Here is an 18051-nt window from a genome sequence, read left to right on the forward strand (position 1 = left end):
GAGCACACATGACGCAAGCAAGACTGAGCAGGTTCTTCAGAGTGGAGGACAGGTGCGGGAGGTGCTTGGGAAGCCTGGCGAACCACACACATATGTTCTAGTCGTGTCCGGCACTGGATGAGTACTAGAGGGGAGTGGCAAGAGTGATTTCAAAGGTGGTGAAGGTCCGGGTCAAGCCAGGCTGGGGGTTAGCTATATTTGGGGCAGCGGAAGAGCCGGGAGTGCAGGAGGCGAAAAAGGCCGATATTCTGGCCTTTGCGTCCCTGGTAGCCCAGCGAAGGATCTTACTTATGTGGAAGGAAGCAAAACCCCCCGGCGTGGAGGCCTGGATAAACAACATGGCAGGGTTCATAAAACTGGAACGGATGGAGTTTGCGTTGAGAGGATCAGTTCAGGGGTTCTCCAGGCGGTGGCAACCATTCCTTGACTATCTCGCGGAACGTTAAGGGAAAATAGATCGTCAGCAGCAGCAGCCCAGAGGAGGAAGGGTGGGGGGAGCACTATTTTTTGTTACTTTGCCAGTTCACTATTTTATTTAAATAATGTTACTCATTAGTTATTGTGTTATCTCTTATGTTGATTTGTAAAGTGGAAAAATTGTGTTTGAAAACTTTAATAAAATATGTATTTTAAAAAAAAGAATGCATTCGATGATTATTTGAATAGAAACAATAGAGGGTGGGTGTGTCCAGGAGACTGGCACTAAATCATAATGCTCACCTGGACAGCCAGTGCAGACACAATGTGCCAAAAAGCCTCCTTCTGTGTCATGACAATTCTCTCATTTTGTGAAGAGAGCGCTTAACCATCTCCCCAAAAACTTTCAACTGCATCGCCATCGAGATCCCCCATTACCAGCGGCTTCATCGCTGATCAGAATCTAAACTGCACCATCTGCACAATTGCTGAAGCTGTCAGTGCGCGAAAGGTTGGGTATTCTGCACCGAGTGACTAACCTCCCATTCCCCAAAGTCTCACCACCATTTACAAGGCGCAAACAAAGAATGCCTGGATTGATGCAGCTGTGACAGGAAACTCAACATCATCCAGGGCAAAGAAGTCCACTTGATTGGCTGGTTACCCACTCGCCTGGATTGCCATCTCCAACGTCCCATGCCTCTAGTGTTTTCTATCTGCAGGATGTCATTTGCAACACCTCGGAAACCTGCAATCTTCACCAGCTAAATGGCCATGGGTTAACAGGTGGATGAAAACACCATCGCCTCCAAGTAACACACCATCCTTACCTGGACATTCCATATCATCACTGGGTCAAAATCTCTGAGTTTCCTATTCAACAACATTTTGGGAGCACCATCACCGTCACAGACCGCAGAGGTTTAAGAAGAAAACCCACCATCAACTTCTCACTGGCATCTTAGGATGGGCAATAAAGGTCAGCCTTGCCATTTGACACCCATTACCCGAGAATGAACTAATAAAAAAAATCCTCACCCAGAGAATTCCATTGTACTACTAACAAATATTAGAAACAGGTAATGAACTCAAATATTTATTTGGCAATGCAGATGGTGCTGCATATTGCCGAATAAAACAGCAGCTTTAGTGCAGGGATACGTTCAATTTGGAGAAATGCGAGGTTATGAACTTTGGTAGCAAAAACGAGAAGGCAGACTATTATCTGAATGGCCATACATTAGGAGAGGGGAATGTGCAATGAGACCTGGGTGTCCTCATACACCAGTCACTGAAGGTAAGCATGAAGAGACAGCAGGTGGTAAAGAAGGCAAATGATATGTTGGCCTTCATAGCGAGAGGATTCAAGTACAGGAGCAGGGATGTCTTGCTGCAATTATACAGGGCCTTGGTGAGGCGACACCTGGAATATTGTGTGCAGTTTTAATCTCCTTATCTGAGGAAGGATGTTCTTGCTCTAGAGGGAGCGCAGAGAAGGTTTACCAGACTGATTCCTGGAACGGCAGGACTGACGTATGAGGAGAGATTGAATCGGTTAGGCTTGCATTCGTTGGAGTTGAAATGAAAATTGCTTATTGTCACAAGTAGGCTTCAAATGAAGTTACTGTGAAAAGCCCCTAGTCACCACATTCCGGTGCCTGTTCGGGGAGACTGGTACGGGAATTGAACCGTGCTGCTGGCCTGCCTTGGTCTGCTTTAAAAGCCAGCGATTTAGCCCTGTGCTAAACCAGCCCCTCGTTCAGAAGGGGCTGGTTTAGAAGAGTTCAGAAGAATGAGGGGAGATCTCATAGAGATCTGCAAAATTCTAACAGGACGTGACAGGGTAGATGTAAGAAGGATGTTCCCGATGGTGGGTGTGTCCAGAACCAGGGGTCACAGTCTGAGGATGCGGGGTAGACCATTTAGGACAGAGATGAGGAGAAATTTCTTCACCCAGAGAGTGGTCGGCCTGTCGAATTCGTTACCACAGGAAATAGTTGAGGCCAAAAAATTGTACCCATTCAAGAAGCAGTTAGATATAGCACTTAAGGGGATCAAAGGATATGGGGGGAAAAGCAGGATTAAGCTTTTGAGTTAGATGATCAGCCATGATCACAGTGAATGGCGGAAGAGGCTCGAAGGGCCTACCCCTGCTCCTATTTTTTAGGTTTCTAATAGAATCCATTCCTGTAGGCACAATTTGCAGGTTACTTCACATCTGGCAGGCGTCCCCATTTTCGTACCTCTGAGGCTCTTTCATTTTTTTGTCATAAATAGTTTATCTTAGGTACAAGTAGTATTAAAAATATCAATTGTTTCATATCCAGATGTCAGGGTTAGGAGATGACATTCCATATCGAATTTTTCCAGTCTGAATTTTGACCTACCCCAATGATGGCAAGACTGTCAGCATTTGCCACCATTTCACCCCTGAAATTGACAACATTTCCTGGAGCCCGCATATCACCGTTAAACACGGACATCCAGAAGTTGGTATCAATATTCTATGCTGCTCCAGAGCACTGTTGAGGTCCCCAAAATCCTTTATAGTCTGTAATCAAGTGAAAATCATTGAACTGATGAAAACTTACCCTTTTACAGCCTATCTGTAAAAATCCTTGAAAAAGCTACACCTCGTTAAATGCGGTGTATCTAAGTATTTAAGGATATACTAAGTTCACTTGGCCCTGAAAGACTAATTTTATGTTTGTAGGATGTTAAATTTCTCCATTATAATAAAAAAAATACACATTTTTAAAATAATACTTATTTTTTGAAATTGTTGATTATAATCCACCTTCCACCGTAATCATGGGCAATGTCCCAATCATTGACTTCACGCTCGACAAAATTTAATTGAAAGTCCAAGATAATCAGTGCATTTTACTTCCTGGTTTGCTGTCTGTGAGAAAGATTCAAAGTGAATGGCTGCTTACCTGTTTGGTGGTGTCACTATTGCCGGACACCTAACGTCAGGAAAGGGAAAATGCATGTCATGGAGATTGCTGGATTTTTGTGGGCCTCTTTGTAGGAAGTCAGCAGTGAGCACCATCACTTTGCTGCTGACCATGAAATCTGGGCCAATGCTACTGAATTTCAAAAGTTGACTGTGGCTTGTTGTATTTTTCTGTTTTTGTCAAATCTTGACTAAAGGTTTTGCTTCACTGTGTGAAATACTCATTTTTATAATGGGGAGGAGCAGTGTATTCACTTAACAGGAATTACTATTCTTCATGGATTAAGAACAGTAAGGGTAAGATAGATAAAGAGAAGTTCGGGATTTAAAACATCGAGTTAGTTGACAGAAATGCAACAGCTGACTTTTGTGAATTTGGAATCAAATCATCAGAATGCACAAGACAGATCAGCATTTCACTAAATACAATATTTTTTGAGATCATCGCACAGCAAAGCAAGATTACCATGAGTCACAAATAAAGAGTAAATATTTGTTGCAATTGTACAAGAATCAAAAGACATTCAGAGAATGTGTAATTTAGGAACAAGTAGTAGTAAAGGAATCATAAATTACATAAATTAGTACAATTCTCTTTGGCATTCAAGATTTTGGAGAGAGGCAGCAGTGGGGGGGATTATTTCCAGATACCTTAGGCACTATCGAGCCTGTGCGGTGGCGAAGATGTGGTCTTCAGCTGTTACGCTGGTTTAAGAACTTAAGAACTAGGAGCAGGAATAAGCGATTCAGCCCCTCTAGTCCACTCTGCCATTCAATATGATCATGGCTGATCTCCTCTCGGCCTCAACTCCACTTTCCTGCCCTTTCTCCTTAAACCTTCCAATCCGTTACTAATTAAAAATTTGTCTGTCTCCTCCTTAAATTCACTCAAAGTCACAGCAGCCATTGCAATCTGGGGTAGTGAATTCCACACACTCACGACCCTTTTGAGAGAAGTAGAGAGCGATTCAGCAGACTTGATTAAAGTCCGCTGAATGGCGCATTTACCAGGGTATTTCTCAGCGGCTACAGCACCAAGAAATACCCCGCTCTTCAACTGCACTTTACCGTATCTTTTGGCCTTGGGTGGTTCTCTCTGCCGAGACCCCACTTAGAGGAACTTCCTGCTGGTGAGCGGGTTCCTCACAGATTAGGATGCCCTTTTGGCCTGCAGCCCTGATCTTCTCCCCACCCCCTCTGTGAATCCCCCTGACCCCCTAATGTTAGGGATGTCCCAGAAATGCACCCCCCCCCCCCTCCCAACCCCTCACTGCCCTACCTCACAAGGCCCACTCCCACCCCGGGCCCGACCCCTGACAGTGCCAACCTGGCACCTTAGCAGTGCCAGGATAGTATTGTCAGACTGGTAGTGGAGGGGTGCCCAGGTGCAGAGGGAGTGCCAGGGTGCCAATGCCCCCCCCCCCCCCGCCGCTCCTCATCTCCATTTTAAATCTACTGCCCTTTATCTTAAAACTATGACCTCTCGTGCTAGATTGCCCCACAAGCATGCGCTCTACGTCTACTTTGTCAATACCTTTTATCATCTAATATCCCTCAATTAGGTCGCCTCTCATTCTTCTAAACTCAAGGGAGTACAGACCAAAAATCTCAATATCTCTTCAGAAGACAAACCCCTCATCTCTGAAATCAATCCAGAGAACCTCCTCTGAAACGCCTCTAATGCAACTCCGTCACTCCTCAAATAAGGGGACCAAAGCGGTACACAGTACTCCAGGTGCGGTCTCACCAAATGCCTTGTACAGATGCAGCAACACTCCCCTATTTTTATACTCTATCCCTTCAGCTATAAAGGCCAAAATTCCATTTGCCTCCCTTATTACATGTTGTACCTGCTCACTAGTTTTCTGAGGACATCTAGATCCCTCTGGACCAAAGCCACTAATGTTTCTCTCCATTTAGATAATAAGTCGCCGTTCCAATTTTCCGACCAAAATGGATGATCTCACACTGATCCACGTTAAGCTCCATCTGCCAAATTTCGGCCCACTCACCTAACCTATCCATACCTATATTTAGTCTGCACCTTCTTGGTTAAGGAATTGAAGCTTGCATCAGGAACCATTGTTATTAAGCAGTCGATTTCCATTCAAGTTCCCGCTCGTCCTCACTGACGACGCTGCATGTTAGTGCTTAACAACACCTCCTCTTAACACCGACCAGCAGATTAGGAATCTAGTCGCTGGAGAGGACTGAGCACAACCTAAAGGTGTATCATACTTTCCGATTAACATGCTGCAAGAGGTTTGAAGATGACTTTTAGAACACATCAGGAACCGTTGTGGAGTGTTTGTCAAGATTTTACCAACATTTCTATCAAGGTGTATTCTGAAAATTATGAAATTTCACCCAAAAAGAGAGTGCGGTATTACTCTATCTTACTGGCCTTCACCTGGAGAGAAAGGGAGTGATTGGACATCGACATATTGCCGAGGATCCCCAGGCATGCAGGAGGGATGGGAGGAGAACATGAGCAGGCAGGAGAGAGGACATAGAGGGACTAGGTAACCTCTCCCCCCTGTGGGTACAGGTCTTCTCCCCAACTAGGCTTCTAGTGCTCCTTCCAAGAACTGGTGCACCTTCTCAATCGGCCCCTGAGTAATTCTGAAACCTCACATCAGTGGAAGTGGATGCACGGAGTCCGCATACACTGTTCGATTAAAAATTGCATCCAATCAGCGCTTGAGGATTAACCCTGCAGCTTTCTAATGTAACACCTGCAGGCGAGCTCAAATTATGGTGAACATTAATTAGGGCCCAAAGATGCAAACTAAAACCAGACTTTCAAACAAGCGTGTCTTGTTAGCACAGAATCAATTTAGCATCTGTTTTTATTCTTTCATCAAAATAACCCCATATATCTTGAGATGATTGCCTCTGTGACGGCAGTATTCAATATCACACACACTCTATATTTTAGGTATATCCATTGCTCAGTGTTATTGCGCATCAAAGTTTTCTTTTATGAAAAGTAAACTCCTTATATGACCCATTGTAAATTTGACAAAAAAAAACTGCTGTAGAAAGAGGAATTCTCACTCCCCGAAACAAGAAAAACATCCCCACCCCATTTTTTTGCAGCGTTGATACGAGGAATTTGATTAATATTGAAAAGGAGCTTCACCAATGGCAACTTGTACAGACTATGGTACTGATCTAAACAGAACAATAACCTGCTGGGATTTCTCCCAGGTCCACACCGAGGGTGGCAATAAGGGCAATGACTGGCCTGAACCTCTCCCAACAAGGAAAAAGGAAGAACCAATTTGCCAAGGATTTCCATTCAAAGAGTAGGATCTAGCCTCTTTCAAAAAGAGTGCAGACTTGCAGATGTCGAGTGAGGGCAGAAATGAGCTTGGCTGAGGTCTGCTTCAGATCAGTAGCAAGTTTCCACTATTCACATATTAAGTACGAACTTCAGCCAGGTCCCAGATGCAGCTCACAGATTGTGGAAACCGTACACCAGCACAAATCAGCATGTCTCTTGGATGAAGGGGATCAATATTGAAAAGAAAAATCAATGGGAGAAAAATCAAAACTTTTAAAAATACAGGCAAGTACCTTCTTCTAAAATTGGAGGGTGCAGTACCTACTATGTTAACAGATTAATCCGCAATACCCCAAAAAGAAACAACATATATTTTTTTTCAGGAGGTACAAAAATGATGCGGATTTTTGAATTACAAGTCAGACAGGCAAACAGTAAATTATGCAATATTCATGAATGTCTGAATTCTAGATCTTACAGTCCTTCTTACTAGCGTCTGCAGGCCGTAAGTGGTCGGTCTCACAAGTGAAGAAGGTCTGATGATCTTGCGCAGAAAGATTCATGTCATAATATGTCAACGGTTCTCTTCCTGTTACCCACGTATACCTTCAAAAGAATAAAGCAGAGTAAAAGTGACCACTGAACAAACAACCTATATATAGGCTAGAGCCAAGATGAGCTGAATACTGGCAATCAATACGTCCTTTAACTCCCAATTCTAAAGAACAGATGCTGCCGCGATTAATAATGTAAAAAGGTGATTATTAGAAATTCTGTTGCATCCGAACCAAAGTTGCCAATTAACTACAGAATGTGAAGAATTTAAGCACTTGTCCCAAACATGAAAGCTCAGTTATTCTCCCTTCTCTTGAAGAAAAGAAGCCCGAGTTTCTATAATATTGCACCAACAGAGAAAAAAAAACCCAAGGAGGAGGCAAATCCTAATTGCACAATACTTTCCTAGACCAAAGAAGTCAGCATCGCACTTCTGGCGCATTTTTACAGGTACACATTTAGCAAATAGATTCCGCTGCAATATGAGATACGCTGACCAAAAAGTAAGGAACTCAGGAACATAGCTGAGCATTATAGCTGTCTCTTGTAATGCCGCATGTTACAAAGTTATTCGTGCAGCTTAAAGTTAACAATTAAATCATAAGATGAGAATCGTCCGCATATGCCATGGTACCAGGAACTGAATGCAAAATTACTCACCGATTATATTCGGCTCCTCTAAATAAATTTAGTGGGTTTCGCCATACCTTGCATTCTGTCAGGGCAAATAGAAAGCAATTACCAGTATGTGTTTATTGTCTATTGCTCTGGAGTGAATGAGCATAACACATGAAAATTAAATTAAATGAAAATCGCTTATTGTCACAAGTAGGCTTCAAATGAAGTTACTGTGAAAAGCCCCTAGTCGTCACATTCCGGCACCTGTTCGGGGAGGCTGGTACGGGAATTGTTACATTGTTGTTACACTGCATGCCAGAAAGCCCATTTAGAGTTTCTTAACTGCATAATTCCCAATGGTGGCAAATATAACAACAACTTATATTTGTATAGCATCTTTAGCAAAATGAAACATCCCCAGGTGCTTCACAAGAGCATTGTAGAGCAGGGCATGGCATTGAGCCAAATAAGGAGATATTATATCAGGCAATCAAAGCTTGGTCAAAGAGGTAGGTTTCAAGGAGTGCCTTAATCGAGGAAAGCCAGGTGGAGAAGCAGCAGGCACCCAGGGCTTGGGTCTTGGCAAAGTGAAGGCCCGGCTGCCATTAGAGGCATATTTAAATTTGGCGATGCGCAGGAGGCCAGAATGTGAGGAACGCAGATATCGCAGACGGTTTTGGGGCTTACAGAGATAGGAGGGGCAAGGCCACGGAGGAACTTGAAAACGAGGATAAGAATTTTGAAATTTAGATGTTGCTTTGTTGTTCTCTTTCACAGGATATGGGCATCACTGATTAGGCCAGAGTGTATTGCCCATCCCTAAAATGCAGGCTTTAGTGTTATAAAGGGCCATGGGGATGGGAGGGGAAGAGGTACAGTGAGTGTGCATGGAGGGTATGAGGGCAATGGACAGCAGGGATGGGCAAGGGTATTGTGTGGGTGGGGTGTGGACCATTTGTAATTTTATTCCTGTTTTGATATCTTTGATGAAGTGCCAGAGCACCAAAGAAAATATTCCCCCCACCCCTGCCTCACACTTGACAGCCTCTAAACTCTTTCCAGGGTTGTCAACCACAACTCCCGTTTTCACTCGCGCCCACCCACCTCGGACCGAAAATTGGAACTCCTTTTTCCTGAGTTGGGTTTGCGGAGCTGGGAATTGTCCTAATTCCGTGCTCCCAACACGGGAGTGAAAATTCAGGCCTGTGTGTTTAAACTTGATTGGTTGACAGCTCTTTGCTCAGAGGCCTCTGGGCAGTGATTTAGTGGAGACCTTTCTTTATATTTTCACTTTGGTCTCAATAGAATGTTAACTGGCAGACTCAATGCATTGGGCAGAATTGTCTCAACTCACACCACTTACGCCGACTGAAGATCGGTTCCTCTAAATGTCTTGCATACAAATCAGACAGTGAGATAATTACTATGACAAAGGCATTACGAGCGGGATTCTCCTGTCCCCCAGCTGCATGTTTCTAGCCGGCGTGTCACTAGCTGGTTCTCTCTTCCCGCCACTTGTCAATGGAGTTTCCTATTGAAGCCACCCCAAGCTGCCGGGAAACCCGCGGGCAGGGGTGCACTGCCAGTGGGAATTGAGAATCCTAATGGCCGGAGAATTTCGGCCTACGTTTTGGAATGGATTTTACCTTTGTTTCCCAAGACTTGCTGTGTTTTACTGAATCTCCACAATCATCCTGTAAAATGAATCTGACTATTGATTTAACCTGAATATAATGGTCTATCTGTGTCTGTACTGGCATTTGGAATAGACACCATTAAATATGGTGATCATCACACATAGGCTGGATTCTCTTATCGGCGATGCCGAAATCGCGTTCAGCGATCGGTCGGAGAATCCATTTCTACGCTGGAATCGGGGACAGCAGCGTTTTTCCAATGCTTCGTCCCCCTCATAAAACTGCGTACTTGACGGTGTGGGACACGTGTCCTCCCAACTTTCGGGGATCAGCCACAGTCGGGGGGGAAGAGCCGTTCCGCTGGTTGGGGGGGGGGGGGGCTTCGGCGGGGGCTAGGGTGACTGGTTGCGGGTGGTGAGGGGGTTACAGGGAGGCAGTTTTTGGCAGGCCGGGTCCACGCGTGGCCGGCGTCATGCTGTACGGCGTGGCTGCCGCAGGTTATTTGAGGGCGTTCCTGAAAGTGCCCTGTCCATTTCACTCTGCACAAAATGGAGATGGAACAATGGAATAATGGTTCACGCATGGGGAGAATGCACACGCATTTCCAACACCTCCCCATTTGAAAAGAGTGTGCAGATGGACAAAGAGTGAGAAGAAAGGAACATTCGATTCTGATTTGGGAGTTGCAGCTACTGACTCTTTCTATGCTGAGCTGAGCCACAGTTAGTTATTTGAGAAAACTGTCTTGTTACAATCTCAATCACCAGCCTGCTCATCAACACAAGCCGAACACCTTCAAGGATAATTATAGCACAGAAAAATTTATTTACTGTTAAGTACTTGCACATTCACTGTGTTTCAGATAACATGCATCCCTGAAACATCCAAAATAGTTCTGCAGCTAGTATCTTCAGTAACTGAGCCTCACAGTTCAGTTACTATTCAATACAAGCACACAAGGCACTGAAACAGCCATGTATAATCTTCATCTAAAGCACTTAAATGTTGTAACTTGTTTCCAAATCTTTCCTGCATTCCAGTTGCAAACAAATCGGGATTTAAAAGATTATAGCTGATCTATATAAGTAGCAGACAAAGCCCATCCCCAACACCCCCCCCCCCCCCAAAAAAACTCCTGGATCAGTCTAACAAAGCGCCCTGCATCAGGGAGTTCTCGCTGACCTCACTCCCGTCAGTGCTACGAAAACCAAATGACTGTAGAATTCATTCCGTAGAAAGCATGGAATCATAGAATCCCTTTGCAGTGGAACAATAAGCCTAGCTTTCATAATCCCAAATTAAACTGAAAGGGTCTGCTCTTATTGTGACTCAGCAGAGAGGTCCCAAAAGCTAAATGTTAGTGCATTGTTTGTGAAGCACATCAGGCAAAATTACATTTCCAAAGGAATCTGCAACAGCTGCAGAAACTGTCTAGAAATAGAAATATGAACTTTTCATTAAACAGTATTGGCCTGTGAAAGATAACTATATTTAAATCAATAAAGCAGGTTTATCCTGCAAAGTAAATAATATATCAGATACACCATTAACGTTGACAGGGCGTCTACATAACATTTCTCTTTCATAATCCTCTTGTGACAAAACAGCCATTTTGCAGATTTCTCAAAATAGTTTGGTAGGGAGTCTGCTGTGTTATCTTACTTGCTAAATGGAGCCAAAGTATAAACTTCCTGGTGCTAATTTCAAATATATTAAACATAGGAAGACATTGGTGCAGCAGTAATGTCACTGGACTGGTAATCCAGATATCCACATCAGTTATCGTGATGTGGGTTAAAAATCCCACCACGGCAGCTCGTAGATCATAGAATTTACATGATGTGGAGATGCTGGCATTGGACTGGGGTGAGCACAGTAAGAAATCTTACAACACCAGGTTAAAGTCCAACAGATTTGTTTCAAAACTAGCTTTTGGAACATTGCTCCTTCCTCAGGTGGGATGGAGCTGTACTCTGAAAGCTAGCGTTTGAAACAAACCTGTTGGACTTTAACCTGGTGTTGTAAGACTTCTTACTATAGAATTTACAGTGCAGAAGGAGGCCATTCAGCCCATCAAGTCTGCACCGGTCCTTGGAAAGAGCACCCAACTTAAACCCACACCTCCGCCTTATCCCCGTAACCCAGTAACCCCACCGAGCCTCTTTTTATTTTGGACACTAAGGGCAATTTAGCATGGCCAATCCACCTAACTTACACATCTTTGGATTGTGGGGTGAAACCGGGGCACCCGGAGGAAACACACGCAGACACGAGGAGAACGTGCAGACTCCGCACAGTCAGTGACCCAAGCCGAGAATCAAACCTGGGACCCTGAAGCTATGAGGTAACAGTGAGGTGGGCGACAAATGCTGGCCTTGCCAACAGCACCCAAATCCCATGAAAGAATGAAAACAAAAACAATATTCTGTAGATAATACTCCACAGGGCAAATTCTCCTCCAGTATTTGTTCACTCAATGACTTTCAGGTCAGAGAAACAGGACATAACCCAAAAGCTGTGATCTGTACACTCCTAAACTGTATACATATCTGCACAAGATTTAAAGGCAAATGCTTCCATTACTGGGGTCCACACTGCCATGCAGACAAATTCTTCCCTGCTGGCCAAGCTTATAAAAAGCAGTAAGGGCAGGGAGCTGAAGGATTTGTTCGTGTTCATGCTCTAAGGAAGACAAGTGCAGATTTACAGAATTTTAAACAATTGAGAGTTTGAAATTTCAATGTTTTACACAATAGAATTGTTAGAACTTAGATATTGACCATATTGCAGAAAAAAGGTTATTGATGAAATTGCAATTGTATTCTCCACCACTCCATAAAAGATATCACACCATGGCCCCTGTTCTCACTACTGAAAGTCGGTAAGTCTTTGGCCTAAAAATTATACCGAGATATTACGTTAAGCATTTAATGCATTCATAGTAAATTCTTTCATTATCTATTTTAACCGCGACACGACCCATTAAAATAATAAAATTATGGCCCGAACTTTTAGGATACAAAGAGTCGGCGGGAAACTCATCCCATCAATTTCAACAGCCCGCTGCCATTTTATGCTCCAATGGGCGTTAATTGGCATAAGGTGGGACATCCACCCCTCATTCAGGAAGCAGCCCTGTCGTGGAGTGATGCCAGCCAATCAATCATTTCATAGAATTTACAGTGCAGAAGGAGGCCATTCGGCCCATCGAGTCTGCACCGGCTCTTGGAAAGAGCTCCCCACCCAAGGTAAACACCTCCACCCTATCCCCGTAACCCAGTAACCCCACCCAACACGAAGGGCAATTTTGGACACTAAGGGCAATTTAGCATGGCCAATCCACCTAACCTGCACATCTTTGGACTGTGGGAGGAAACCGGAGCACCCGGAGGAAACCCATGCACATACGGGGAGGATGTGCAGACTCCGCACAGACAGTGACCCAAGCCGGAATCGAACCTGGGACCCTGGAGCTGTGAAGCAATTGTGCTAACCACAATGCTACCGTGCTGCACACAACAGCTGCTTGGCAGTAAGTCACGGGAACCGGAGAAAAAGCTAAGTGTCAGGGGTCGATCGGGGTCTCTGGTGATAGGCCATTCTGGGGTGGATGTTCCAGAGGTCATCAGGCCTTCAGGGGAGGGCATCCCCAGTCAGAAGGGAGCTTCTGTTGGAGGCCCCTTCCCCACCTTCCTGCTCGAGATCGAACTTTCTTTATTTCCAGGTACTCCTCCTGAGCTTTCGTCTGCCGGCCAGCCTACAAATTGAGCCTGAGAGGCAAATGGCCTTTCAGTGGCTGTTAATTGGCACATAAGCTTCTGGCCTATGTTTTTGTTAACATGACGGTGTGAGGAATTTGATGTGAATGTGTGCAGCTTCCACAAATGATATTCCACAGTAATTGCAAACTTTTACAGTACAGGAGTGAAGTAATGAGATTCCCATTCACTTCAGCACTATCCTACTCTGACCTCTTCCCATTACTCCTTGTCCATTCAGGAATCAATCCTTCAGTGAACCTTTCAGATTTTTACAATATGGATCTGCTGCATACATCCACAATTGGCCCTCATAGTTCAGCAATGTCAATTTGCCACCTTTAGCACTACGATTCAATGTCTTTCATAAATTCTACCACGCTAACTTTCTCAAACTCGGAGAACGGTGGCTCAGTGGTCAGCACTGCTGCCTCACTGTGGCATAGTGGGCAACACGGTCGCATAGTGGTTAGCACAGTTGCTTCACAGCTCCAGGGTCCCAGGTTCGATTCCCGGCTGGGTCACTGTCTGTGCAGAGTCTGCACGTTCTCCACGTGTCTGCGTGGGTTTCTTCCGGGTGCTCCGGTTTCCTCCCACAGTCCAAAGATATGCAGGTTAGGTGGATTGGCCATGATAAATTGCTCCTTAGTGTCCAAAGGTTGTGTGAGTTTATGGGGATAGGGCGGGAGATTGGGCCCAGGTGTTGTGCTCTTTCAAAGGGCCAGTGCACTCGATGGGCCGAATGGCCTCCTTCTGCACTGTAGGGATTCAATGAAATTGTGAGAAGGTGAGAATGTTCAAATGCTACAAAGGTTCGGACTAGGTATTCAAGGTTAAATGCCACTTACCATTTTCAGATGGTCAGCATCATTTCATTGAACTTACATTCTACCTACCTCCACAGAGCATATTATTTAACATATACACCCATAATTCTATGACTATTTACCACGTTTAATATCAGCTTAACACACTGAAGGATATTTATGATTCACTTGGTTGCCTATTAATTCTCTGTGAACATTACTTCTTCCCCAGCCCATCAGTCAGCAGCTTACAGTTCTATACTGTTTCCCCACCCATAGGGGGCTATCTGTTACAGGATGGTGGACAAATAGCGGTCCCTAAGCAAAAGGAAAAGATAGGGAAATTGTTTTGGAGGAGGAAGCAATGGTCAACGCAAAGAAAAGGATGTTAAGGAGACTTTTAAAAGCAGGGAGGAGGAGGGGGCGATGCTGAGGAAGGAAGCTCTGGGGAAGAAATGCCTGAAAAAGAAGCCTTGATTGGTGGAGTAGATGGAGATTCGCGTTCAAGCTTCACATCTGTTGTATGCTTTGGCCTCAAGTGTGGTACCCTGCATTAGGAATAGCCGACGGGTCTTTTACCGGGGAAAAAAAAACATCTTAGGGCACACAAAGTGCCCACAGCATTTTAAAATGAAACAAGGAACGATCTCAAAGAATGGTCATGCTGTGTGGTTACCTGATACACTTTGCCTGTTGGAATCGGTATCTCCATTGTTGGAGGTGGAGTTGCTGGGGGCAGTGCTGTCCACCCCACCAAGCAACGGCCTCAAGTGGCTGACTGAAACTTGTTCAATAAATGATGTTCCATACTTTCGAAAATACCACCATTCAAATATCTGTACAACAAAGAAAATTCAAATCGTCAATTAAACCTGGAAATCTGACACAACCTTTAAGACTGCTTCCGTAATGGACACCACCTGACCCAAGTGTAAAACAATTGTTCAGCACTGAAAAGTCAAGCACCAAGTAAATTCAGTGTGACATTTATTATCCATTTATTCAAAGATAAAGAGGGAACAGTTCCACTTATTCTCTGCTGACCGTTCATGAGGATGAGTTCACGTGCAGTCACAGGAGCTAGAGTAGGCCATTCAGCCCCTCAAGTCTGTCCCGTCGTTCGATGAGATCGTGGCTGATCTGTGACCTCACTCCATTTACCTGCCTTTGGCTCATATCCCTTAATGGCTTTGCTTAACAAAAATCTATCAATCACAGATTTAAAATTAACAGCTGATCTAGCTATTTGCGGGAGAGAGTTCCAGACCTCTATCACCCTTTGAGTGAAGAAGTTCTTCCTAACATCTCTCCTGATCGGACTAGCCCTGATTTTTAGACTATGCCCCCCACAACTCAAGTCAATTGAAAGTCGTTCAAAGTTTCTGGCACCAGAGAGAGAAGGGTCCATCAACGTGAAATATTAATATTTAAAAAATATTACACATTCTCATATCGTATTTACAGTGAATGTGACGTGGGTGTCACCGGCTGTGCCTGCTGGACCAGGTAAGGACCAGATTTCCACCGCCTCCCTATAAAGCCCCCACAGATCCACAAGCAGATCCTGAAATGCCGTATGCTATTTGTCCGTCACTGCCACTCCCCCCGACCTCCGTCACTGGCACTCCCCCCGACCTCCGTCATTGCCACTCCCCCCGACCTCCGTCACAGCCACTCCCCCCGACCTCCGTCACTGCCACTCCCCCCGACCTCCGTCACTGCCACTCCCCCCGACCTCCGTCACTGCCACTCCCCCCGACCTCCGTCACTGCCACTCCCCCGACCTCCGTCACTGCCACTCCCCCCAGCCTCCGACACTGCCACTCCCCCCGACCTCCGTCGCTGCCACTCCCCCCGGCCTCCGTCACTGCCACTCCCCCCGACCACAGTCACTGCCACTCCCCCCGACCTCCGTCACTGCCACTCCCCACTCCCCCCGGTCTCCGTTACTGCCACTCCCCCCTAACCTCCGTCACTGCCACTCCCCCCGGTCTCCGTCACTGTCACTCCCCCGACCTCCGTCACTGCCACTCCCCCCTGACCTCCGTCACTGCCACTCCCCCCTGACCTCCGTCACTGCCACTCCCCCTGACCTCCGTCATTGTCACTCCCCCCGGCCTCCGTCACTGCCACTCCCTCCGGCCTCTGTCACTGCCACTCCCCCCTGCCTCCGTCACTGCCACTCCCCCCGGCCTCCGACACTTCCACTCCCCCCCGACCTCCGTCACTGCCACTCCCCCCTGACCTCCGTCACTGCCACTCCCCCTGACCTCCGTCACTGCCACTCCCCCCGGTCTCCGTCACTGCCACTCCCCCCTGACCTCAGTCACTGCCACTCCCCCCTGACCTCCGTCACTGCCACTCCCCCTGACCTCAGTCACTGCCCTTCCCCGGGACTCCGACATTGCCACTCCCCCTGACCTCCATCACTGCCACTCCCCGGGACTCCGTCACTGCCACTTCGCTGGACTCTGTTACTGCTGCTCCCCCCGGCCTCCGTCACTGCCGCTCCCCCCGGCCTCCGTCACTGCCACTCCCCCCCGGCCTCCGTCACTGCCACTCCCCCCGGCCTCCGTCACTGCCACTCCCCCCGGCCTCCGTCACTGCCACTCCCCCGGCCTCCGTCACTGCCACGCCCCCCAGTCACTGCCACTCCCCGGGTCACCGTCACTGCCATTCCCCCGGCATCCGTCACTGCCACTCCCCCCCCCCGGCCTCCGACACTGTCACTGCCCCCAGCCTCCGACACTGCCACTCCCCCCAGCCTCCGACACTGCCACTCCCCCCAGCCTCCGACACTGCCACTCCCCCCAGCCTCCGACACTGCCACTCCCCCCAGCCTCCGACACTGAAACTCCCCCCAGCCTCCGACACTGCCACTCCCCCCAGCCTCCGTCACTGCCACTCCCCCCAGCCTCCGTCACTGCCACTCTTCTCCCCCCCCACCCCGGGCCTCCGACACTGCCACTCCCCCCCGGTCTCCGACACTGCCACTCCCCCCCGGCCTCCGACACTGCCATTCCCCCCGGCCTCTGACACTGCCACTCCCCCCCGGCCTCCGACACTGCCACTCCCCCCGGCCTCTGACAGTGCCACTCCTCTTCCCCCCTCCCCCCCCCCCACCCTGGCCTCCGACACTGCCACTCCCCCCGGCCTCTGACACTGCCACTCACCCCGGCCTCTATCAGTGCCACTCCCCCGGCCTCCGTCACTCTCACGTACTCTGCTCTGGATGATGGTGAGGAGGGGTTTGGAAGACAGCACGGGACAGGGGCTAGATGGGGAAAGAGAACATAATTTGACGGTGGATAGCATGGAAGGGTGGGGGGCATTGGTATGGGGAAGGAAATGACATGGGAGGGAGTTAGGGGCCAATAAAGGAGGTGGGATGGAATGGGAGAGAGGGAATGATGCGGCATGGAAGGCAAAAATCACAACAGCTTGGGAGGTGTGGAAGGGAGATGGGATAGAAAAGTGGATGGTATGGGGGATGGGGTGGAGATGTATTAGGAGGGATGAAAGAAATGGGATGGGTATGGCTCGAGAGGTATAGCATGGGAAGGATATTTAAAGATACTAATTTCACGCGAATGTTTTGCTGGTCTCTGCTGGTATATACTTAGTAAGAAGTTTTACAACACCAGGTTAAAGTCCAACAGGTTTGTTTCAAACACTAGCTTTCGGAGCACTGCTCCTTCCTCAGGTGAATGAAGAGGTATGTTCCGGAAACATAGACAAAGTCAAAGATGTAGGACAATGCTTTGAATGTGAGCATATGCAGGTAATTAAGTCTTTACAGATCCAGAGAGAGGGATAACTCCAGGTTTAAGAGGTGTGAATTGCCTCAAGCCAGGACAGTTGGTAGGATTTCGCAAGTCCAGGCCAGATGGTGGGGGATGAATGTAATGCGACATGAATCCCAGGTCCCGGTTGAGGCCGCACTCATGTGTGCGGAACTCGGCTATAAGTTTCTGCTTGGCGATTACCCGGAGATCGGAGGCTGAATGCCCTTGACTGC

General features: G+C 47.0%; 1 protein-coding gene across 11 annotated transcripts in view; it reads right to left on the reverse strand.

The window, feature by feature from the left end:
• Positions 1–18051, reverse strand: part of LOC140396535 (suppressor of tumorigenicity 7 protein homolog) — a 258308-nt gene that overhangs the window by 61752 nt on the left and 178505 nt on the right. For 9 of the 11 annotated variants that reach the window (XM_072485261.1, XM_072485259.1, XM_072485252.1 and 6 more), the window contains exons 3-5: positions 14710–14869; positions 7875–7929; positions 7138–7265 (exon numbers count right to left, since the gene is read on the reverse strand). In XM_072485261.1, the coding sequence (XP_072341362.1) occupies positions 7138–7265; positions 7875–7929; positions 14710–14869 (343 nt within the window). The remainder of the gene's footprint in view (positions 1–7137; positions 7266–7874; positions 7930–14709; positions 14870–18051) is intronic. The other 2 variants (XM_072485251.1, XM_072485256.1) reach the window with 1 other exon arrangement.

This window comes from Scyliorhinus torazame, chromosome 19 (genome assembly GCF_047496885.1).
Source record: "Scyliorhinus torazame isolate Kashiwa2021f chromosome 19, sScyTor2.1, whole genome shotgun sequence".
Classification (NCBI taxonomy): Eukaryota; Metazoa; Chordata; class Chondrichthyes; order Carcharhiniformes; family Scyliorhinidae; genus Scyliorhinus; species Scyliorhinus torazame.